Source organism: Quercus lobata, chromosome 12 (genome assembly GCF_001633185.2).
Source record: "Quercus lobata isolate SW786 chromosome 12, ValleyOak3.0 Primary Assembly, whole genome shotgun sequence".
NCBI lineage: Eukaryota > Viridiplantae > Streptophyta > Magnoliopsida > Fagales > Fagaceae > Quercus > Quercus lobata.
This window is the reverse complement of record NC_044915.1, coordinates 4,632,920-4,658,635: the sequence shown is the minus strand read 5'-3', so window position 1 is coordinate 4,658,635 and position 25,716 is coordinate 4,632,920. Positions and strand designations below refer to the sequence as shown.

At 34.9% G+C, this 25,716-nt stretch overlaps 2 protein-coding genes across 6 annotated transcripts; both read left to right on the top strand.

The window, feature by feature from the left end:
• Positions 1-21,771, top strand: LOC115972530. 5 transcript variants are annotated; one of them, XM_031092853.1, is made up of 9 exons: positions 1-187; positions 3,565-3,619; positions 11,026-11,189; positions 15,783-16,049; positions 17,380-17,601; positions 17,715-17,807; positions 17,955-18,056; positions 20,017-20,370; positions 21,406-21,771. In XM_031092853.1, exons 4-9 carry the CDS (start codon positions 15,924-15,926, stop codon positions 21,478-21,480), a joined length of 972 nt encoding a protein of 323 aa, XP_030948713.1. In that variant the 5' UTR covers positions 1-187; positions 3,565-3,619; positions 11,026-11,189; positions 15,783-15,923; the 3' UTR covers positions 21,481-21,771. The 5 variants fall into 5 exon arrangements, with proteins under 5 accessions (XP_030948713.1, XP_030948712.1, XP_030948711.1 ...); XM_031092852.1 differs by having other exon boundaries at positions 3,557-3,619; XM_031092851.1 differs by having other exon boundaries at positions 3,529-3,619.
• Positions 4,305-8,222, top strand: LOC115970114. The gene is made up of 2 exons (XM_031089786.1): positions 4,305-4,655; positions 7,701-8,222. Exons 1-2 carry the CDS (start codon positions 4,305-4,307, stop codon positions 8,220-8,222), a joined length of 873 nt encoding a protein of 290 aa, XP_030945646.1.
• Positions 21,772-25,716: the final 3,945 nt, after the last annotated feature.

The following is a 25,716-nucleotide window of genomic DNA, read 5'->3' as shown; positions in this document are numbered from 1 at the left end:
TAAAAAATTGGGGTCTCTTTCTCACTCAAATCAAACCATTGGAATTCCCAAACACTCATTACCTCATTCTCCCTCACACTCCGTCGGCCTTGCCTTCTGCCGCCGACACCACCACCTCCAACAACACAGCCACCGCGGCCATCCTCATTCTCCTTCCCTCCCTCAGCCGCCTGACACACCCCCGTCGGTATACCTTCCACTCTTTATTTATTTAGCACTTTTTTTTTTTTTTTTTTTTAAAATATTTGTCTTCGGTTTTTGGTTTTTCTGTTTGGTTGATTAGAATGCTGTGGAAATTTAAAACCAACCCATCGGAAAGTACAAAAATTGTGGGCTTTGAAGACAACAAAAACTTATATTGACGATGGCAACAATTAAAATCAATGGTCTCTAGTGTCACTGTGCTGTATAAATTGTCACGTAGAGGTGGAATAGGCTTTTTGATAGTGAGATTTTTGTGTGAATGACCTATAGTGTTGCCATGTCAATGTGAGTTTTGGAAAAAGGTTTTATGACTTTACTTAGCTTAAAGTTTCACTGAGGTGGAGTAAAAAATTATTAACAGAAATGTACATTAGGGTCTTTCTTTTAACTCAGTGTCACACTCCATATGCGCTTTATCATTAGAGGAAAGTCCCTGGTGAAATGAAGCCTTTTGTTGGTTCTATTATATTTATTTTTGCAACTTGCTAAATATCTACTGCATGTATCTTTTTAACTTGTTTTCTCTTGTTTGTGCACAATAAATTAATTACCATTTCCAACCCCACTGGTTGGACATGTTTTTTGGTAAGTGATTGGTCAGATATGTTACATAAGGTCTCTGTCCTGTTTGATGCCTAGCTGACAGCTTAGTCTCTCTCTTAAGCTTCTTTTGAATTAATATGGTCAAGTTTAACCGTTCAAGTTACACCCCGATGTATCTCTTTGTTCTTAACACGTAAGTCAAATTCATACCTATTGGACACTATTTCTCATTCAATTTATATTGATCTTTAAATGTAGGGTGGATTTGTTAAAAAATTATATATATGTGATAAGTTCATCTGGTCATTATATGCCTGCAGATTTTGCACTTCATTCCCCACTATACTTAATACTGGTTAGTTGCCTTAAGCAGATCTGGAAATAGCCCTTTTGTGTGACACATTGTTTCTTTGCCTATATTAGGGTCAAGTGATAATCATGTTTGATTACTGCTATGCCAAATAAGTTAGAGGTACTACTCGATGACATTTAGTGTGGTTGGTTATTTGGATGAAGGGTATGCATTAATATTTCACTAGGGTGCCATTAAGATGCATATATTCTAAATAATCATCTTTACATATCTGATGAAATTTATGATGCCGCCATCAATTTGGTAATTCTCAATCTTGTTTCCTTAAAGAACTCCCTAGTAATGGTAATAAGGAGATTTCTGGATATATTATTGTTCTTTATGATTTTGTGACAGCAATGAATTATGAAGGTTGAATATCAGAAATAGGATATTTTGGATCTGAACAGAAGCAAGAAATTAAGTCTTAGTTTTAGTAACCTTATCTTAGCTACATGACCGAATTAATCAAATGGTTGTAATCTAAATCTACCTTGAATATGAATACTAAGAAACATTGTTGGGGTGTCTGCTTTGGAAGTAGGGAAAAGGGGGGGGGGGGGGTTGAATTTTTGTGTAAATGGGGTCACATCTGTGTGGTGAGCTTAGTTTTAATGTATGCCAATTTTCCTAAGACAAAGGGGAAACCTTTCTTGTCTTAATGCATGCCAATTTTTCAAAGTGATTTAGAGGCTTCTTGATTTGTTGAGAAATTTTGGTCTTTCTCCCACTGCCATGGAATTTACACTTGTTGATAAACATCTGTGTGGTGAGCATAGTTTTTCAGCATATCAATATATTAGAGAATTTTTTTAGCAGATATTGGACAGTAGTCTTGTAGCTAGTTTATACTGAACTGAGAATTATCAGTGATCAAGGGTTTATGAAAGAAAGAATGCATGTGATCCCTGTCTTTGCTTATTAGTTAAAATATTATGTAGCTTATATATGATTGTTTTTTAGGTTTGATTGTGTCAGAACCTTCTATAAGTAGGTCACTTGTGCACCTCCACTGTCCAGAGACTCTAGACCCAAAGAAAGATTTTTTTTTTTTTTTTTTTTGGTTGAAAAGAAAGATTGACCCAAAGAAAGATTTGTTTCTCTGAATGAGGGTTTCTTCATTAAATTAGTCCATTTATGCGGCTCCAAACCCAAAAAGAAGAACCATTTGTCTACAATGATAGATTATATTATAAGACCACCATCACATTACTGCAATTCACTCACAAAATTTTGAGGTCGACTTTAGATCCTCAACTGACTTATTAGGGTCAGTCACATATTTTTTCAAGTTCTTCGTTTCAAATGGTAGCATTTGAACATAATTTTTTTTTTTTTAAATTTATTTTAATATAAGGATGTTCTGTTATTTTGCCAAATTATTCTTAGATGTGTTTACAGCCATATATTTTTTAGTTCCTACTTTGTTAGTTCCTACTTCTTCTTGTTTGTACAAGTAGTGAAGAACATTACTGTAGTGTGATCCACAAAGTAGGATTGGTATTTCAAGATCTCTCTTTATTTTTTGATTGGCCTACTTTACTTACCATGCTTCACTTACATTTTTATTTTTTTCATGAAAAGAATGGTCTAATATTCACGTGCATTTGAAGTCATAAGTTCTCAACTATTCAACATCATGCTAGTGTGCTAAGAACTTTGTGGTAGTTCAGTGGCATTGCCCGGAGAACTTAAAAAACAAAAAATCACGCTAGTGCATTTCACACACTTATAAAATCATTCTAGTGATATTTTTCATTCCTTTAAAAAATTTGTAAGATTTAAAGCATTATCAGTCCCGGATTGTGAAAATAAGAGATTTATCTTACTGCTTGAATTTTTTATTTTTTATTAATTTTTTTTTGGTTAAAAAGCAAATTTATGATACATACCAGCTTTCACTAAGAAATACCTAAAAGTTTGCCTACTAAATTAATGAAAATTGTCTAATCAAGTCCGTTCATGAAGGACTATGCCATTAAATTCCATGATGACCTATTATGAAATTGACTTTTAACCTTTAGTAAATTGCAGAATTTTTATCTTTATGTAAAATGATCATTTAACATTGGATATTAATTAGATTGCTCAAAATTATATTTTTAATGGTTGCAAAATAGGGTGTCTATACAAAATTTTAGGAATTTTAAAACAATACTTCAATTAAAACTCAATTACCAATTTTTTTTAAACTATTTTAATTGCTAATTTTGATTAATACTCACTCACATTTTCCTATTTCATTGATTGGAAATTCCTATTGCATTTATGTCACCTAGTGACATTAAGCTTGCATGCTATGTCTTCCAACATGACCAACTGAGCTCTTAAAATAGTAGGGAGGTGAGAACCCTCTATGCTCTACAAAGTTATGCTCAGTTGACCATTGAGCATGTTTGTTATATCCTAATTTTAGCTTCCAATGGTAGTGAGTAATGGTCACATCACTTTTGCAAGAGTGGCAGCTTGTTTGAAGTTTACCTTCTTCTTTCCGTGGGCAAATATTGGGATTGCTAAAGGGTGAGTAAAATCTGCTTCTTAATTCCCTTAAATTGTAAAATTATGTGTCTAAATTACTGCTGTGGTGAGTTGTTGTTTTGGACCAAGCGGGTGGCTTGCATGGAGAGAAAAGGTGGTGTTTTTTATATTGAGAGTGTTGTTTGTTTTGTGAATATTTTCTTATTGTTCAATTTGTTGTCAATTTCTCATATTTTGTCTAAGAAAATACATATAGTATGCTGTGGTGGGTTGTTGTTTGGGAGCAAGTGGGTGGCTTGCATGGAGAGAAAAGGTGGTGTATTTTATATTGGGAGTGTTGTTTGTTTTGCAAATGTTGACATATTGTTGTTCAATTTGTTGTCAATTTCTCATATTTTGTCTAAGTAAATTCATGTAGTATGCTGTGGTGGGTTGTTGATTTGGAGCAAGCGAGTGGCTTGCATGGAGAGAAAAGGTGGAGTATTTTCTATTAGGAGTGTTGTTTGTTTTGTGACTGTTACATTTTTGAAACTCGATGTGCAATGGTGAAATCGTAGTGTAGGTGCGCCTCATAATTCGGCTCATATCAATGGATAAGAGTTGGATGGACACTTAAAGGGGTTCCAAAGAATACTTCCACGGGCTTGACTCATTTGTGGAGTTTGCTACTCGCACGGCATGCCAAGGGAAGATCTCATGTCCTTGTAGAAATTGTAGGCATAGACATATGCTTGATGTAGATGTTGTGCGTCATCGCCTGTACTCATTTGGGATGGTGAAGAATTATAGAACTTGGATGTTTAATGGGGAATTTGAGTCTACACCGACCACTACTAAAGGTGGAAGTAGTCGTGTGCATGAGAGTTTGGATCAATATGGTGATTTCCATGGGATGTTGCATGACTTACACCCGATGCATGATATGGCACCGGCTTCAATGGACGAAGGTCCTAGTGTGCAACAAGGTCCAGATGGTCCCTCTGTGCAACAACTAGTTGAAGGTCCCAATGATGATGCAAAAAAGTTTTACGATCGAATAGAAGATGTGGAGAAACCTTTATACAAAGTACCCGTTTGGGTACAGTTGAAATAGACCCACGTCTGCGTTTCAGCGTTTTCCTTTTTTTTTTTTTTAGAATGTGCACAGGGTCCCGTGCATTGTTCACGAGTCTCACAACCTCTTTTTTCACCAAAACTTTCATTAAAAATGGGTCTCACAACACTATTCACACATTTAAAAATTATTTTGCTATAGTATTTTCAGTAAAATAAGCAGTATCCAAACACACCCAAGTGACCATTTAGATAGTGCTGAAGAGCATTGTGTATGGCGTTTTGGCCTGTTTTTTTTTAGAAGCACGTTTCTGTCTTTTCCAGTGGGTCCCATGCACTGTTCACGGGACCCACAAACCTCTTTTTTCACAAAAAATTTAATTAAAAATGGGTCTCACGACATTATTCACATATTTAAAAATTATTTTGGGGCTGTTTGGTTTTTTTTTTTTTATCACTCCTCGCTCAATTTTCGTCACTCATCACTTAAAATACCCGAATTTCCTATACCCATCCGTATGGCACACTTCACTCAGCTTCTCATCACTCAATTTTTCTACTTTTTTGTGGGACCTATACCTGTAAATTGGTCAGACCCTTCTGTTAAGCCTACCCGCAGAATCCATTCCCCACCATTTTCTCTTTTCTCATTTCCCCTTCACCCCTATCACTCTCCTAAGACACAAACCTGAACCCACCTAATCAAACCTTTCCTAGGCCTCCTTAAACACCCAAACCCCAATCCCACGTCATCTTCCTCAACCAAACCCCGATCCCACCTCATCTTCCTCAAACCCAAATAACAAAAACCTACAATACCTAGTAAGGGCAACAAACCCATTAAAACCCTGATTCCCCAAAATTAAAAAGACCCAGAATTCCTTTTCCTTTTCCAAGCCTTTGAAGTTTGAAGATTCAGCTTCAACCACAATAACAAAAACAGAAACAGCAACAGCAGCAACAACACCCATCTCTCCCAAAACACAAACCCAAACCCATAAAAATTTCAGAAGCTCTCTGGCCTCGTTAGGACCGTCACCTGTGAACAAAACCCATCTCTCCTTCGTCGTGACCCAGCGACGCCGACGACCTTTGAAGAAACGTGACCCATTTCCTCCATTCCTTCATTCGTGACCCATTCATGTTTGTTCAAGGAATGAGTATTTTGAAACCCATTCATGTGAATCATGTTTGTATTTTGAAACCCCAAATCCAAATCCAAACCCATCCTTACCCGGTCATGGAGTGCAGCGAAAACCAAAAATATTCTGTGATGAAGAACCAAAAAAAAAAGAAGAAAGAAAGAACTGCAGAGCTGAGATCATGAAAGAATAGAAAGAATAGCATATTTTTGCTTGGAATTAATTGCCCAGCTGAGATTGTCAGGTAGCTATATAAAGCCATGGAAAGCAAGTAAGTGGACACACATATCATATTACAATACACAAATCATATCAGAACGAAACTGAGCACAATACCTAGTACCCACATAAAAATTGCAGAGCACTCTTTACTCCACAAAGACCAAAAAAAAAAGCTTACAACATAGAATTTTTTTTTGTTGTTGTGATGGTCTCAGAAAGAAAGAGGAAAAGAGATGGTCTAAAGGATAGGTTGTGTTAATGGCAAATGGGTATGGAGAGAAGAGAGTGGCTGTAACAATCCCACCCCAACTGTGTAAATATTGTTCGCTTTAGGGCTCATGCCCCTCACGGTTTTGTTCTCCCTCAAAGCACACAGCAGTGGGGCTACACATTGAAGGGAGGTCATTCCTTATAAAGACATTCCCATGTGCTTCCTTAGGCGATGTGGGATTCCATAGAATGCAAGACCTCCCTTTTTGGGTCACTACAATCCACCCCCCTTACGGGCACACGCGTCCTCGCGTGTGGAACCCATACTTCCGGTTAGGGCATGACCCTGATACCATCTGTAACGACCTAAGGAAAGGCGCTAGTCACATTTGCGTTATACCTCAAAATGACTAGTCACAATTGATGCTCCTTGCAGTTGTTAATAAAGCCCGGTTCAACCTAGTAAATACCCGATGTGAGACTCATCACATACCCACACACATCACACAATTAATCAAATTGGGACATTACAATCTCCCCCACTTAAATCCTTAACGTCCTCGTTAGGGCCCACTTTGTGGGGTAGTGTCTCTGAGCCCACACGGGATTACCGGACCGGTTCTGATACCATCTGTAACAACTCCACTCCAACTGTGTAAATATTGTCCGCTTTAGGGCTCATGCCCCTCACGGTTTTGTTCTCCCTCAAAGCACACAGCAGTGGGGGAAAAGACCTCTACACATTGAAGGGAGGTCATTCTTTATAAACACATTCCCATGTGCTTCCCTAGGCGATGTGGGATTCCATGGAATGCAAGACACGTTAGGGATTTAAGTAGGGGAGATTGTGATACACTAATTTGATTGATTGTGTGGTGTGTGGGTGTGTGATGAGTCCTGCATCGGGTATTTACTGGGTTGAATTGGGTTTTATTAACAATTACAAGGAGCCTCAATTGTGGCTAGTCCTTTTGAGGTATAGCGCAGATGTGGCTAGCGCTTTTCCTTAGGTCGTTACAGTGGCTTGGGAAGAGAAAAGGAAAAGAAAAAAGAAAAAAAGAAAAAAAATAGATGGTCTGAAGGATGAGAGAGCCGTTGGTAGTCAATGAGCTGGCAAGGAAAAGACAGGACACAGAAAACGGGGGCCACCATGTGAATATATTTACAAAAATGCCATCATAACTTTGTTTTCATAACTTGAAAACACCTAAAATGTGTTTTCAGTTTCCATAACTCATCATTAAAAAAATCAGAAAATTGAGTGATAGAAACAAAAATTGGAAACAATGCTGAACACACTTCTCAGCTATGGGACCTACATATTTTGAGTTATGGGTGATGGAAACAGAGTTATGGGTGATGAAAATTGAAAATCCAAATAGCCCCTTTGCTACAATGTTTTCAGTTTTCAGCAAAATAAATGATATCCAAACACATTCAAAAGGTGTACAAAATTTAGCATATTCTCAACCATTGTGGTTTTGTACCACTTAAAGACTCTTTGTGGTTGGACTAACAAATCGTTCACTTTGTTGCTCCAAGTCTTGCAAGATTTACTTCCTTTGGATGCTAAGTTGCCAAAAGATTGTTACGAGACTAAGAAGATAATTACAGATTTGGGTTTGGGTTATCAGAAGATTCATGCTTGTCCCAATGATTGCATGCTTTATTGGAAGGAAAATAGTAACCTTGATGCTTGCCCACATTGTGAGGTATCAAGATGGAAACCACCCGAGTCGCCTGTAGCGGATAAGACACAAGCTTCATCAAGCAAGAGCAAGAAGAAAGCTGCAAAGGTCCTATGTTGGTTCCCTTTAAAACCAAGATTGCAACGACTCTTTCTATCATTCGAACTAGCCACTAATATGAAGTGGCATGCTACTGGTCGAACAAATGACTGGGTAATGAGGCATCCCACTGATTCTGAAGCTTGGAAAGTATTTGATGATAAGTATGTAGAGTTCGCATCTAACCCCTGCAATGTTAGACTTGGATTAGCAACTCATATGGAAACATGAGTACCACGCATAGTACATGGCCGTTGTTTTGGTTCCATACAACCTCCCCCCTTGGATGTGCATGAAAAGGTCTTCCTTGATCTTGTCACTTGTAATTCCTGGTCCAACCTTACCTGGGATTGCTATAAATGTGTACCTACAGCCCTTGGTAGAAGAATTAAGAGAGCTGTGGGATGTTGGAGTATAATCATTTGATGCATCTTCTAATACTAGATTCCAATTGCGTGTAGCATTGATGTGGACCATAAATGATTTTCCAGCATACGTTGACATTTCGGTTGGAGTATGAAGGGTATGCATGCATGTCCATGTTGCATGTATGATACCGAGTCTCGTTACCTTAAACATGGCCGGAAAGTTTGTTACATGGGACATAGGTGATGGTTGGATAACGATCATGAGTTTCGTGAAGATGATATAAATTTTGATGGGACTAAGGAGTTTAGATTGGTTCCAGTGACACCATCGGGCTTAGGCATCATGCAGCAAACAAAGAAGTTAGTTGGATTTTGTCTTGGGAAGAAGCATCAAGCTCTTTATAAGAAAAGAAAGAGGGGGGAGGAAGATGTGTGTCTGGAAGAAGAGAGGCATTTTGTTCACCTTTCCCTATTGGGTTGATCAGAAGTTGTGTCACAATATTGATGTGATGCATACGGAGAAGAATGTAATTGATAATATAATGGCCACGTTGCTAGACTTGGATGGCAAGACAAAGGACACCTACCAGGCGCGCCTTGACTTAAAGGCCATGGGTATACGGAGTGAACTTCATCTAGTCCACAAAGGTGTTGATACGGTTGAGATGCCAGCCGCTTGTTATAATATGACTACAAGTGAGAAAGACGATTTCTTACAAGTTTTGAAGGATTTAAGAGTGCCCAATGGGTATGCTTTGAATATCTCACGTCGTGTCCATCTTAAAGAACGCAAGATTTTTGGTTTAAAGAGCCATGATGACCACATATTGGTGCAACAACTCCTTCCAATAGCTTTGTGTGGATCATTGCCTTTACAAGTAACAAGGCCTTTGATCAAGTCATCATGTTATTTCCGTGAAATCTTTTCCAAAAAACTGACTGTGCCAGATCTTGAAAACCTCGAGAAAGACATCGCAGTCACGTTGTGCAAATTGGAGAAGATATTTCCTCCATCATTTTTCACGGTTATGGTACATTTAGTCATGCATTTGGCAAGGGAAGCAAAGCTTGGTGGACTAGTTCATTATCGTTGGATGTATCCTATTGAGAGGTAATCTTAATATTTGGCCTATGATTGATTTGGTATTTTAATGCATGGTATGTTGTTCAATTGTTGAGTTCAGTATTGTACCTAGATACCTATCACGACTTAAGTCTTACATGCGAAATAAAGCCACTCCAGAAGGATCTATAGCTGAGGGGTACATAGTTGAAGAGTGCTTAACATTCTGTTCAAGGTACATGCATGGCATTGAAACAATTGTCACACGACCTATCAGAACAGTGGAAAATTCTACCGGTGTGGTGTCTTACTTCACACTAGGTTTTCAACTGTGCCGACGTTGGACATTTTCAAGTAAGTTATAGTTGATTCAATTAGTTTATGTTCGTAGTCCATTATTGGAAATAATGTTTTATTATGACTAACACAATTGCATGCATAGTATGCACAAACATGTGATTGAGGATGAACTAAGAAAGGCCCGCCGTCGTATAACCAATCTTGTCATTCATAAGCACCACATGGAGAAATTTTGTGGCTAGTTTAGAGATCTTGTAAGTATGAATGCTAGGTTAATTATTCATGGTTGTATATGTGAAGTAAAATAACTTACTTATAATATGTGCGTATAAACGTGTTAGGTTATGTCCATGAATGATGATGACAGGTAGAAACATAGCGTTACTCTTAGTACAATTGGTGCATGTCCATATACTAGAGCCAAGTGGATGAAGCACTATGTCACCAATGGTTTAAAATTTCGAACTAAAGATTTTGAGAAGAATAAGAAATCTCAAAATAGTGGAGTAAGTGTCGTGACTGACGGTGGCGTTGCTTACTATGGTATTCTAACGGATATTATTGAGTTGAATTATTTGGATAAAATAAGACGTGCTATTCAAATGTAAATGGGTCGACGTTCATAGTAGGCAGGGGTACAAGATTGATGAATTAGGGTTTCCACTTGTGAATTTTACCCACTTGATACATGTGGGGGATGAACTAATGGATGAGCCATAAGTATTAGCATCTGAAGCTTCACAAGTGTTTTAGAGGGACAAGGATTGGTTTGTAGTTGTTAAAACTAAAGTAAGGGATGTGTTTGACGCTGGCAGTGGTCCTATGTGTGACGATGATGATGGTGATACTTATTGTGAGAATGTTCCCTACAATATCACTGCTGACAATGTGGTTTCTGACAACATTAGTTTGGCTCGAGCTGGTGTCCAAGGAACCACAATTGATGCAATACTCATTGCTGAGAACGAAAAGCAAGAAGGGGACTTCATAGATGATAATGACTTTATTGATGACGAAGTCAGTGATGAGGACTATAGCGACAATGAGTACAATGACGATTAGTAGTGTAATGTAGTAAGATCATCTTTTGAACTACTATGTTCCTATTATAACACTTTAGATTAGAATATGCATTTTCATTGTCACCTATACTGTGTTTTGACTTAAGTAAATGGAAATTGAATTGCTTCCATATGTGTGGCCTGGTAATGTGCTTGTGAAGTGCTGCATGTGTAAAGCGTTTGTTAGAGATATGTATGCGTAACATTATGTTTTTTATAACTAACAAGCTTGCATTGTTTAGGTACTGCACAGGAATGGGGAGGAAGCGGCGACTTGAGTTCGTTGAACTTGGTGAGAGCTCCTCAAGTGTGGGGTCGAATGAAGTACAATCAAGCCAACAAGCTCCTCCAACTGCTGATGATAGACGACATTCCCAAGGGAGTGATGACGAGACACAGTCACCAGGTTGGTGTATTTCTGTATGAGGCTTGAGAGTTGAGATTTAGACCCACTTGACCCTCATTTTCCTTCTTTTTCTTTTTTGTTTTATACTTCCTTTGCAGAAGATAGAAGATAATTTTAATGTGGCATTCACCATTAGATAAAGGACACATTCATCTGGAACCTAACCATCACACACACCATCTTCATATAATAAAATGAAAAACTATGAATCATTTAAAAAACGAATGAATTTAGTAATTATTGAATACAAATCACAACAAAAACTATGATCTATTGGTTATCATGCTGGATAATAGCCTTTGGGGGCTGATGTATGTGAAATTTAATCATTTGTAAAACATTTTCACAAAAAGCCCTTGGACTTGGTTGAACTGAAAATGGTTACGATTCATGGGATTCACTTGGTTTCTTTGAAAATCATGACTTTCAAATGTAAAAAATTGGCTTGGCAATCAGTTCATAGCTAACCTGATGAGATTAGATAGTTTGGTTTGGGTTTCCAAACCATGGATATAATCTTAAGGGTGCATCCAAAACAAGTGAACTTGATGCCATTTGGTGGACTCCTTCTGTATATATTAAAAATGTCTGCCAATAAATAACCCTCTAATGTAGTATTATGACAAATAAAATTATTCGTCACCATTAAGTTTACCTTGTTCCTTTAACTTGAGACCTTAAAAATGATCATGGAATCCCTTTTCCTACACACTTGAAAGCATGAGACCAGTAGATTAGTAGGCTTGGGCCATCTAGGTGTGAATTAGGATCCTAGCAGAGACATGCATGTTACCTTGACCTTAGACCAGGATCAACCGATCAGGGCACCAACTTCTTATGGTTAGGTGTGGCATGCTATGGGAATGACATGAGGATAGCAATTTGGAGGGGTTATGAAGGCAAAATATATGTGCACAAGGAAAGCCATTAGTACAACAACCTATACCTTGATAGAATGATCAATATGCCATGTGAAACATGACCCTTAGAATCTAGTGACATTTGTCATTAGATATAGGAGCTATGTCCCTAATTATTCATGCTTATACATAGTGAAACACGGCCCTTAAGAAGTGGAACAAAGTTATGTAGATAAATATGAAGGGCCGTGATATGATTTAGAACTAAATGGAATATGAGTTGCTTAAAACAAATTGATAAATGATTAGACACCTCTGCTAAAAAGAAAACACAAAGTTCTTAAAGAAAAGCTCACAAGACTTATTTTCAATCATATATCAAATCTGAGTGCAAAGTAACTACAATTTGGTATATTTGGTATTGGTAGCCTTCTAAATGATTGACAAGTGTCTAAATCCCATTGGCTAGTGCTAAAGCATAATCTAAGTAACTAATTAGTTACAAGAAGATTAAGATGATTGTTGGCATTGAAGTAATAGATTGCTAATGAAATTGAGTTGCTGACTTTGTTAAATGTAGCTACTGGTTTTTGAAACTACAAGTATATGCAACTACTGTTAAATCATAACCCTGATGACAACAAACACAGCAGATCATAAGTGTAAGTTCAGGGAAGATGAATGATCAACAGAAATACTTCTATTAAATCAACTAACCTTAGTAATAACAAGAGTTTCTAGATTAGGAGCTTTTTGGAGCAAGTCTCGTAGCACAGTCCAGTGACAACCATTCACTTCAAATTTTAGTTCGACCAAATTCTGGAATGAGGAGGGATAAATATTTCCAAAGTTGTGCCACTGCATTCGAGATTAAAATCACATCAACATCAATTTGATAGAACATAAAAGCGAGACTATAACCTTGTATTGTCCTAAGAAATTGAACTACAGATCATAGGTTTATTGAAAAATAAATAAAGCACTTATGAAGGGGATCTAACCTCTCTGCCACTTGGAGAAAATGAGAGGAATTTGACGTTATTCAGTGCAGCAAAAATATTGAACACCCATGTCCTGTAAAATTCTTCATGTTCATAGTCAAATCTAGAAGTATAGACATCCGCCTGAACTAGGTTGTCATTAGATATAGGAGGTATGTCCCTAATTATTCATGCTTATATGTAGTGAAACACGACCCTTAAGAAGTGGATTTATGTCCCTAATTATTTTCCCTTTCAGCTGTATATATATTGTATGAAATTGGAAGGTTTTGCAAACAAAGAAAATACATGTTCATATTGAGCTGATGGCTGTGTAAAAAGAACACGTCCTTTTTTTTTTTATAAATAAAAAGATCACATGTCCTACCGACACAGAACTTGTTAAGTAATATATATTCTGTAGCTGTAAATAATGAAATTGTGGTTGTGATTGCCGAAAATTTAAGCATTAAATTCAAATAGAGAAGGGTTTAGTAAAAGGTATTGGTCACCTACAACAAAAGAATATTATGCCTTAAAAAAAGGGCACGGCATACCATCTCTTCAACATGCTAAAAGTCCAAGGAAGATGCTCCAACAAGAAGAATAATAAAAACACGATCATTGCGTTGGAGAACTAGAAACTCTCTTTTGCTTGTTAGGCAAAACTGCAAAAGTTTGGTTTGCATTATTTTTAAAAAAGCAAAGAATCAACCCCCTTGACCCAAAGAGACATGCAACAATACCAACCTTCCCTTTATTACTACTCCTTTCTACTTCTATTTTAATTTTTCTTTCTAGTATTATATATATTTTTTTCTGAAGGCAGTTCACACTTTACAAATCTAATAAAGATTTGAGCTCTCGGAATACTCTAAAGTCAACTCATGCATTTTGCTTTAAAGGAAATTAACTCTGTTTCTTTCCTCTTTCCTAATTCCTAACTTATATTTTGATTAGTAACACATGCACCTGGTGGATCTTAATATCTGCTTTACATGATACTTGGCTTTTTGTGTGGTTTTCCATTTAATCTTGAATAAGCCTTCTTTTGAGAGGTCTGTGAAGATATCCAAGCATGGAAATTTGTTTTTTGCCTAAAGAAAGAAAACAATGTTATAGCTGGACCAGCTATAGCAAGGATGGGGAAGTGTCTCACTACTTGCATTAAGGTTCTAGTTCAGATCAGTCTGCTGTGATTGCCTCTTTCATACCAGTGCCTTTACACCCCTTTGATGATAATAAGCATTACTTGCTTCCTAAACAAATATTAGAGATAATGAAGGTGCCACCTAAATCGTGTGAAAGCTTTTGTCATCAAGTGGCCATTCAACTCTGTTTCTTACCTCTTTCCTAATTCCTATCCATCAATTTAGTTTGTCTTTTGTTGGCAATACATTATGATCTAGATCCTATGCAAGATTGTAAACTGTTAATTATTATATTAATTTTGTAAACATTCGTACAAGAGTAATGATTAAAGAAGGCCAATTCTTTCAAATCTATACACATTATATGCTGTACAAGTGGTCCTTCAACAACCAGGAATCATCTAGTTAAAAAAGCAGTGATCTGTCTAGAAAGACCTCTTTATCAATCTGGCAATAAAGTAATTAAGTTATGCTAGTTGGCGAAGTTAAGGTTTTCCTTAATGGTGTAGGTGATCATCAACTGGTGATGTCATTCTGTCTACTATATAGGCCAGCTCCTTGTGTAATTAATAGATTGACTTTTTATCTATTCTAAGAGAGTAGAGGTAAAGAAACAGAAAAAGAAAATCATTCACTCCTTATGTAATTTTATAAGTTTAATGGGTCCTCCATGAACCCAGAAAACCATATTATAAAATGCTCCATTTGGTCAGCTAAGAATCATAGTGTCATAGGTAACTTTTACCACTTTTTGCTTGAGAGAAAGCTGATTTCATGACAGTATCAGGCAACTTAAGACTGGTTTTGGAATTTTATTGGTTTTTGTTTTATTGAATTCCTCACATTTTGTAGAAAATATTGATGGCATGACAAAATCATATGTATATTAGTAAGAGATTTTAAGAACTCAATGATCAAGTCAACTTAAAAACTCTAGAAGTCCTAGTCCTTAACACTTCTATTTTGTCAAAATGAGTTTGGCCTAAAAATAATATTCAAAACTCAAATAGAAAACCAGACAAAATGTAAATCCCAGTCCCTAAGGTCAAGGGTCTCCAAAATCTATTTACTCACATGCAAGATAAATACTAGATTTAGTCATGACTTAGACATTGGAAATTTAAAATTTACTAGATAACTACTAATATTATTATTTTTTAGAATCTATTAAAAAGTTAGATTGATAATAAAGTATATTTATTTAATCATGTAATAAATATTCTAACATAGTTTGTTTGATTCTCTTGACAAAATATATTTATGCAGGTTCTTATTCATTGTGCAGAAAAGTATTTCTTATAATATTATAATTACAACAATCTTTAAAAAAAAGAAAAAGGATGAAGATAGTTTTACCTATTATATAATTTATGATTTTTTTTTTTTTTACCTTCTTTATATATATCATCACTTGTCATACATTTTGAGGATTACGACTTATTATGTTTTAATATTTTCATTAAATATCCTTATACTAATAAGGTTACAATATAAATTTACTTATATGTTTTTTGGAATATCCAAGTATCCAAATGGCTAGTTTGTTGACATTTCATTCTTTTGTGTTTCATTGTAATTTGATGCGACTTGGTGGTTTAATAGATCCTCAGGACGTACCCGCAGTAGGAGCGGACAATGTACCCAATAAACGTGGGCCGAACCGGTTTGACGACATTTGGAATATGCCACCGGGGAAAAAACTGTTCTTGCAATTAAATAAAGCGGGTCAGCCAGTAGGAAAAAATGCTGGGTCTTGGGGCAAGGTGGCTGGGAACAGTAGCAAGAAGGCATGACATGTGCCCAATCAATTATGTTCGTTGGCCTTCAGTGCCACAACAATACAAAAATCGGTGTTGGGAGGCCATTCAGGTATTAGGCAAAAAGCAATGGTAAAATGGGTTTCTTTATTACTTGCTTAAAGCTTTATGCAATTTTGTTATTATGTTGAAAATGCGATATTTGTTAATTCAACTTTACACGTGTATTTTTTATATAAATAAATCTGTTTATTGTTGCTATTCAAATTTGCATATCAGGTTATTAGTCAAGCCAATTCTTTGCCGTTTGCTTGTTAGTTTTTGTAGGATGATCATGGTTATTCATCACACTAGTAAAGCTTTCATTCTAGGGCTCAGGATATTAGTCATGAAGGAAATTAAATACCAGATTGCTCTAGGACACTAACGAAATTGTTTACATTTGTTAGACCTTAATGAAATTGTTATCTTGGTTTGATGCCTTTTCTAAAAAAAAAAGAAAAAAGTTGTTTATAATTATGCAGCAATAAGAAGGTATATGTCATATGCTCAATTCTTCTGGTCAGGGAGGGGAACATATTTTTAGCATTGAATGGCCCACTGTTAATTTGGAATTAGATATTAGAGACCAATAGACCATCTCTAGAACACAAGCTATAGCCTCTTTAGCATTTCTGTAGCCAATTTGTGAGGTTTAGCCCCATTAAAATAAGGAGGTTTATACAAATGTCAACCTTGATTTTAAAGTGAGTGTCAATTTTTTCCTTCTATTTTTTATTTGAACAATTTAACACCTGCACTTTAGTTTTGCAACAAACTAAACCTTTTTACTAGTATTTCCCATTAAAGACTAGCACATTTAATCATAATATATACATAGTTCTTTCTACATCATCTATAATTTTGATTCCATTGTAAAGATAATCTTATAAGCTTTCCAACAATACCTTATTTGCACAAATCCAAGGTCTGGAGGGCCCTCACAGAGCTGCCCAAAGTTTGGTATCAAATAAGAAATTGCAGAAAATCATTAGAAAAGATGAAGTAAAATGAAAGAATTTTATTTTTTTATGGATAAAATGTTATAAATTTTTAACTTGCTTAAAAACAAATACATCAGCCGCCAAAGTAGTCAAAAAAACAAATAGCGCTACCAAATGCGCTTTGAATCCTTTTTTTTATTTCTTCTTGGAAAGTGGAAACTGAACTTGGCCATTGACCATCTGTCCTATCACGTGGAAAGAAAAAACACCACAAAAGAGTTTGAAAGTATCTTCCCTGACACTTTCAAATTCTTATAAATTATGAAGCAACACACCATTTTGGTATCAAATTCTCTCTCTTTAAAATTCTTCACTCTTTATTACTTGTTTAGAGCTTTATGCAAGTTTGTTATTATGTTGAAAATGTGACATTTGTTAATTCAACTTTACACATGGTAGGCACGATGGATAATTCTTGCAAACCGCATCCAACCTGCCAAGCAGAAGAAATGGGCATTGTCACGGATTGGGAAGTTGTGGAGGGGCCACAAAGCAGAGTTGAAGGAGAAGTATTGCAAGCCGGGCATTCCTAAGGAAGCTTTACTTGAGCTATCACTGCCTGAGGTTGATGACAATCAATTTCATGTCTTGGTGGAGTACTGGTTTTCTCAGAAAGGCATGGTAGTAATAGTTACAGTAGTATAGATGTTTTGCTTTTATAGGTTCCATGCTCAAGAGTATTATATATTAGCTTGTTATTGTAATTGGTAGTGACTTTCTTGAAATGTTCGTAGGACCTGTCGAAAGATAACAAAGAGCGGCGTGGGAAGCAGACGAAGCTGCATACGCTGGGATCCAAAAGCTATGCCCAAATGGCGGATAGCATTGTAAGAACATCATTATATATATTAATAACATGCAAAGATTAACTAAGCTTTTATTATTTTGTGTTTTAAAGTAGTAATAAATGTGATTCGACACAATTAAATTGACACCCTCGCTTTAATATGCCAAATGTACTGACCATGTTGTAGGCAAACAAAAAAGGCAGGCAAATAGAGAGAGGTGAGATGTATGAAGTGGCGTATTCTCACCGTGATGGTACTGCTGTCAATGAAATTGCGGAAGCAAACATTGTAAGTTTGTAACAAATTATATTAGTAATTTGAATGTATTATATTTTGAGTTGGAAAGAAGTTCTTTGATGGTGGAGAACTATTTGAGATTGAAGCTACCGGTTCATATGGTTCATTACAGGTGCCATAACATATGACCATGTGCATCTTCATTACTTGTCATGACCATTTTCCTGGTTTTGCATGGCTTATGAATTGTATATAAGGTACATATGCAGGAACTAGAGTATGCTATGTGCTCCATAGAGGTTTAATATAGTAAGATGCATGTATTGGTGTAGATGATAAGTTAAGGTCTCAAAGTTAAATTTTTTTGGGAGCTTCTGTCTTATTACTAGTTGTATTTATTAAATACTTGCAAGCCCTTTGTTTATTCGGGAACTTCTAGATTCTTGGGTGAAAACGTTCGTAGTGATCCATTTACAATTCATAAATTGTTAATTTATGAATTCATGTATATAGTAGTCAATCCCAAGCAGTAGTGCAATTGGCTGAGGCCACACCTCTTAAAGCAAAGGTCACTTGTTTGAATTTCCCCTTCCCCTTATCTTGGGGCTAAAACTTATCCATAAAAAAAAAAAGGAAATTTAATTGTCTAAAGGACCCATTTTTGGGCTGTGTTTATACAATTGTTTCTTAAATGTGTTTGTATATGAACTAGGAAACTTCTAGGTTCAAAACATTGTAGTTCTTCAGATGTTGGTTCTGCTATTCTGATATGCTTAGATATTTGATGGAAAATCTATTATTTTATGTACTGCGACTGAAACAGAGGCTTCAATCATGTCTACATGAGTGTACCTGCACAAAAACCATGAATAGTCGGGCTTTCCATCAATCTAATTTTTATACTTTCTTCTTCACTTGTTGCGTTGCTGTTATTGATGCTTTTGCCATTGGCCTCTTCGAATTTTGTCCACCTTTTGCACTAGGCGGAACCAAAAATTATCATGATTTCTTTGGGTCAGGATCTACCCGTTTGCACTAAAGCCTCTTCTTGGTTTACATTTCATCTACCTTAGTTTCTGTAGCCAATTCTCCTAAGTGCTCATTCAGCACTCTAGTTTCTTCTTAATTTAATCAAGTTTATTACTTATAAAAATATATTAGGAACTTCCTCCTTAGTTCTTCCTCAAACCCACATCATAATAAGCGTGTGTATTATATTATTTGCTTTGGCCTTCTGTTGTAGAGCAGCCAATTGCTTTGTTGACTCAATGTATTTAATGTACTAACCCTTCTATTTAATTGCCAGTACACTCACTAGATTTTCAAATTGAACAGGATAATTGACTAATTTTCATTGAATGTGACTATGTGAGCACATTTGACCCAAAAAAAAAAATTCTTTTCAAGTCTAATATTTGTTACTTTTTTCACCAATCAATCTTATGGAGATACTATGCTTTTGAGATTTTCATGCCTATACATTAATTTACCTTAGATATCAGGTATAAAACTTGAAACAGAAAAATCAACAATATAATAACTCTTAAGGACACAATTTTTTCCAAAATTATTTATACCAAGGAAAAAAAAATTAGTCAAGTTATACCATATTATGTCAATACTGATAATAAAAATGTAATAAAATCTGTCCCTAGTGTTACTAGGGAAACTATACAATAATTGTAAGAGGCTATTGAATTGAGTTGTGTCATTGGCATTGCATATAGGACCCTACTTGTTTTAGCTGCCTCAGCATGACATTTTGATCTATTAGAGCACAGATACCCCACCATGTGACATAATCATTGTCAAAATTTAGTCATTCTCTTTTTCATAATATATATGGTTTGGGTTCTAAGTACACATGGTATAACTCTAACCCAACTTTTTTTCTTTCTTTTATAATAACTCTAACCCAACTTTTATATATATAAAAGCATATTATTCATGTTGGCATGTGTATTATTTTCCTGTTTGCTAATATGTTGTCTTGTTTATTTATGAGTAATAGGCGAAGATGAAAGAGTTTATGGCAACGGGGTCACAGTTGCAGGGAGACGACATTGAGGCTAGCATACTTTGGCAGCCCAACGATGCATTTGGACAGGTCATCGGTCCAGAGAGAGGTGGCCGTGTAAGAGGGGTAGGCTTTAGTCCAACCCCCTATGGCAATCGTGCAAGTTCAATGGATGACAGTACGCCACCTCCAACATCTACTGCAATTGACCAAAGGGTTAAGGAGTTGTCTGCTCAAGTAGAAGCATTGAGGGAGAAATTCACTCGTTATGATGCCATTGAAGCTAAAGTGAGGTTAATGAGGAGGATGTTGACCCAACTGTACCCATCGTTTCCCACTATCTCTATGGTAAGAAGTTTGAATTACAAAGTATGTTGTGTGTCATATTTATTAGATATATGCATGTGCATGTTTAGCATTAAAGCCATTTATTGGGAAGCAATAGATTTTGAATTTTCTTTTATGGACAAACAAGCCTCTTAAATGACTATAAGGAGTGATATATATATATATATATATAAACTAATTTGAAGTTTGAACTATCACTCAGCATGCATCTCTTGGAGCTGCCACTCAGCATGCATGCTTTTATAAGTAGAATGACATTTTTTTGAAATCACTATACTATATCTAGTTTTTAATTCACTTTTTAGACTACCTGGTTTATAACAGAAATTTCATAACTATTACCACTTACATCTACCTAAATGTAAAAACTTTCCAACTCATGGTTCATAATTCCATAATAACGGCCATAGCTTTTCTACTCTCACTATTTCAGCCATACACATCACATTATTGCTAAATTTTGAATTTACTTGAAGAGACTAGTCTCTGACTTACACTAAAATATGAAATTATTCTGGTACTAGACTAAAACAAAACAAGGCTTGATATCTAGTGCATTGAAATAAACTAAAGATGAGTGCTCCTATTCATAAGCTTAACAAATGACAAAAGGTGTACATATATTAGAATAGGAGCATATGCGATTGTCATATCCAATACCAAAATAAACCCTTACATGTGTAACTGATACTAAAGACATGACGAGATTTTGTCATATGCGATTGTCATATTTTTCTTTTGGAGAGGAGATATTGGATGTGGTCAAGATTTTGTACACTACCCTATGTGAATGTTAGTGTTGATGCATGATTGGCCATAGCTGATTATGTTAAAAAATGACAAAAAATTATGCAACAGCAATATCGTGGAGCATGACCTAGTTTACCTATAGGAGAAATGCATAGTGTAAAGTGTACTTGAGTGTGTTTTAATTGCTAATGTGGCACTTGGTAGTAATACTAGTGATATTGTGTCATTCAGTTACTAACTCTGTTGTTTAGTACACTAATCTATAGTGTGTTTCTTAATTCGTAGGATGGTGACAGTGATTCTGTAGTGGATTTCCAGTCTCCTGGTGCTCAGCGCTTATCATCTGATGATACGCATTAGACAATACTTTGGACCCTAGTTTGGAGTAGTTACTATGACATTTTGATATTTATAATAAAGTTTCAAACTTTGATATATATACATATCATAGTTGGAAACTTTTGCATAACATTCTAGACAATTGGAATGTATTCTTTTATGCAAGACATCCTACATGGTTGTATAGAATGTATTATTTTGTTCATAACATTCTAGACACTTGGGATGAATTATTTTGTGTATAACATTCTAGACATTTGGGATGTAATTATTGATATGGTGTAATTAAATATATTTAGTTTGTTAGTTTAATGTGGTATTGTATTTGCTATTGAAAAATATGAATTGTGATTCATTACAAGTGTTATAAAATATGTACTATAGGTACATTATAGGTGCTATAAATTTTTTTTTATTTATAAAAAGGCCCTATTGCAGCGCTTTAAAAACCATTGGAATAGGGTATGGGCATAGACAAGGCTGTTATGCCTTATACCGGGCGGTTCTCAAAGCGTTGGCATAAGCAGAACCTATTGTGGCGGTTTAAAAGCACTGATATAGGCCTTGTTATTATATCCATTAAAGACTTATACCAGTGCTTTCGAAAATGCTAGAATAGATATTGCCTATGCTAGTGTTTTTAAAAGCACTAGTATAAGTTGTATTCATATTTCCGTAAATACTCTATAGGGGAGGTTATAAAATCGCTGGTATAAGCTCTGAAATCTGCCATTACAGGTCTTCAAAGTTGTTGGTAAGGACTGTTCCAACACAAGTAAAAACACTGGAACAAGGTCTGAAAAACGTTGTGTCCTATCCTGGTGCTTTTGAAAAGCGCTAGTACAGGTCCAACGACCCTATACCGACCGTCACTACGCAACAGTTTGAAGCACCTAGAAAAAAGCACTAGGATAGGCATTTTGGGTCTATTCCAGTGCTTTTTGGGGCTATCCCAGCAATTTTGCAAACGTTGGGATAGCTCCATTTTTTTGTAGTGGCTGATGAGTCATGGCCATCCTCTACTCACAACTTAGCATTTAAAAAAACTGTGGCAAAAATTATTGAACAATTTGTATCCATAGCAAAGCTATAAATTGTATATTTCTTGTATTTAGTGGCCTATCATATATTATTCTCTCACTAGATGCAAACTATAGCTATATTTTCTTTCCGGATTATACATTAGAAGATAAGTATACCTGTATGCAATTTTAACATAATTTTTCTTTGAATAGATTTTCTTGACCATGAGTTTTCTTGAGCAAGTAGTGTGGTATTTGTTCCAAAACTAATTTTCTCATGAGAAACTGATACTTAAATAATTCAAAAATAAAAATTTAATCAATCGCAATACTTTTTAAAATTATAATAAATAGTCTTTTTGTAAGTGATAACTTAAAATAGTAATGTAATACTGAAGAACTTAACTAAAATTGTCAATATTTAGAATCAATATGACATCTAATTAAAAAATTATCATAAAAATTAAATAACAAAGCAACAAATAAAGCATTGATGTTTCAAAAAGTAACAAATTAAACCCTAGTCCCTATAGATAGAACAACATTACATTTGGGGTTTAATATAAATTGAGATTTAATTATAACGTTTTGAAACTTTAGAGTTTAATCTATTACTTTCACAACTATAAGGCTTAAATTATTACTTTTTGAAAATTTATGGTTAATTTTGTATTTTTGAAACTACAGGGTTTAATTCGTTACAACCTATAAATTATGTGTTTTAATATGTAATTTTAAAAAAACTTTGAGATGAGGTGCTTGGGATGGCAAAAATGTCTAGCCTCATTTGGTTTGCTTTGCCTCACGCTGATTTTTCCTACCACAAAGAGATGATGCGATAATGATGGGTTTTGCTTGCCCCTCCCCATCTTATCATGCCTGCCCAATCTAACCCGACTTACCCCTCTATTGCCTCACCCGGGTTTTTTTTGGTCCCAAAGAGGGGATGGAGTGGGTACGGGACACTTATGATCCAACTTTGTCTAGTCTCATTGCCATTCCTATTAGGTGCTTATGTTCATTTGACCTATGGCATACCACAACTTTATGGGGGTGTTAGTATGCCCTCTCAACTTTCACTTAAGAAGAAAAAGAAATTTCCCTACCTCTTTTTTTAATGAAAATTTCCTACCTCTTTCCTTTAGTAAAGGAGACGTCTTATATATAGATAAGTTAATTTTGTTGCAAATGGCCTGGCTGATCGTGGTGGAGCAAATGCAGTTTGAAGTGTTTTAAGATACCTATCCCACCTTTTTAATTATTACCTACTTGTGGGATAGATTGGGATTATACCATTAACATTAAGACTTAAAAAGTTTGTAAAGGAAAATGTTTTATACGGAAAGTAATCAATTGAAAGGTTTTTTTCCCCTCTTGAATTGAATTCTATTATAACCTAATCTTAAGTGTATATACCTAATCTAAGTGTATATGTGTGTGAAGCTTAATCCTGGAGATTTGAATCCTGGCCCTTGCCTCCCCATACCCCACAAATACTTACATGTTAATCAATTGATAGTCTTAAAGGCACCAACATATGGAAAAAAATTTCTAATCAATTAGCATTAATTTTTCCAACTCATGAGATGTATCTAATGCATCTTTGAGATATTTATGCATTTAAGATATTTATAAATAGAGTAATTCTTAGGCACTCCCGAAGTATGGAGAAATAGTGTATAGAAATGAGGGAACACTATTTCTCTATGCTCCGGGAATACCGAAGAATTTTTCTTATAAATAAAAATTCTATTGAAATAAAAATTTAATTAATAATTAGAATCTATACTATTTATAGCATGATTCCCTTCTTTGGACTGGACTTTTATGTGATTCAAAAATACCCATACACCTTAAGTTTAAGTAAAAATAGAACTTAGGGACAATTATGTAAAATAAAACCCACTGCACCACTTTAAATTTTCAAATACATGTTCAAATTAAAAAAGGTTAAAATTTTTTTGTTTAACTCACAATCCATTCCAATTCAATGTTTGTGTTCTATTTAAGTTCAAATACTAGGCTACTGCTTCTTTAAAAAAAAAAAAAAAGTTCTTATCCTTATCCTTATCTCAACTGGAAATAGATTCCTACAATCCAACACACACATGTTGATTTCCTTTTAATTGAATTCAAATTTTTAATCCCTCATCTAAACAAAAAATATGAATTAAAAAAAAAAAAAAAGAAGCTATCAACTACTACGAGCTTTAAAATCCTTGCTCTATTTGTATATATTTCACGTTTCAATTTTTACTTTTTTTGCACAAAGACTTTGATTTCCTCAATTACCTTTTTCAATTCATCACAATCTCTTCATTGAGAAATGTACATTTCCTTTGATATTGTTTTAATTATTACTTTGTTTTTTTCATTGTATTTTCCTTTTCTTTGAACTAATCTAATATGTTTGATTTAATCTCCTATTATTTATTTATTTCTCATTACTCTTATCTCTCTTTTCTAGGTTATTTCCACAACTCCATCGATTTCCTCTCATTTTATCTCACTATACACCATCTACTCTTTAAGAAATGTTTTTTTTTTTTTCACTATTTAAATATTAATCACTCCCTTAGAATTTTGGTGAAAAGTTTTGTCCTATAAAAGAAAATAGAAGAGCCTTTGAGCACAAGCAACGCGCGTGCATAAAGGCTAGTATATAATATTTTTATAAAAATAGTCCAACAATAACTATTTGCAATTATAATTTAGGTGAAAATACAATTTTTGTCTCTACATTTTAGGATTATAATCAATTTGGTTATTACATTTTGGAAGCAGCCAATTTAGTTTATATTATTTTTAATTTGCAGTCAATTTAGTCCCTACCGTCAACTCACTAACAAAAATTTATATGTGGCTAATGGATTGCACAGTTGGCAACTTAAAGCATACGTGGCTTATAACAAAATAATATAAAATATTAATAGATATTGATAATGGACATTCTGAAAAATAATTTGGGGGGTTTTGGTTTGTGTAAATGTTGAAATAAGTGAGTATTTTATGTCAATGTATTGTATAGGGTGTGGTTGAGGATTTGATGAAATTAGTGATTGATTGTTTGATTTGTTTTGGGTGTATTGTGTTTTGTTGCCAAGAAAATGAAAGAAAAAAATTGCAGAATAAGTTTTTTTTTTTTTTTAATTTTTTAAAATTTTAAATTTTGATAATTTTTTTTATCATTTAATTGATGACGTGGTACTTTGAAATAAATATTTATATTTTTTAA

Excerpts from the sequence above, each read along its gene's own strand:
- LOC115970114 (XM_031089786.1), top strand. The coding sequence starts at position 4,305 with ATGCTTGATGTAGATGTTGTGCGTCATCGCCTGTACTCATTTGGGATG. Across the intron at positions 4,656-7,700 it reads TATACAAAGTACCCGTTTGG|ACTCTTTGTGGTTGGACTAA; the intron begins GTACAGTTGAAA and ends TACCACTTAAAG.
- LOC115972530 (XM_031092854.1), top strand. The coding sequence starts at position 15,924 with ATGCTGGGTCTTGGGGCAAGGTGGCTGGGAACAGTAGCAAGAAGGCAT. Across the intron at positions 16,050-17,379 it reads GGTGTTGGGAGGCCATTCAG|GCACGATGGATAATTCTTGC; the intron begins GTATTAGGCAAA and ends TACACATGGTAG. Across the intron at positions 17,808-17,954 it reads CCCAAATGGCGGATAGCATT|GCAAACAAAAAAGGCAGGCA; the intron begins GTAAGAACATCA and ends ACCATGTTGTAG.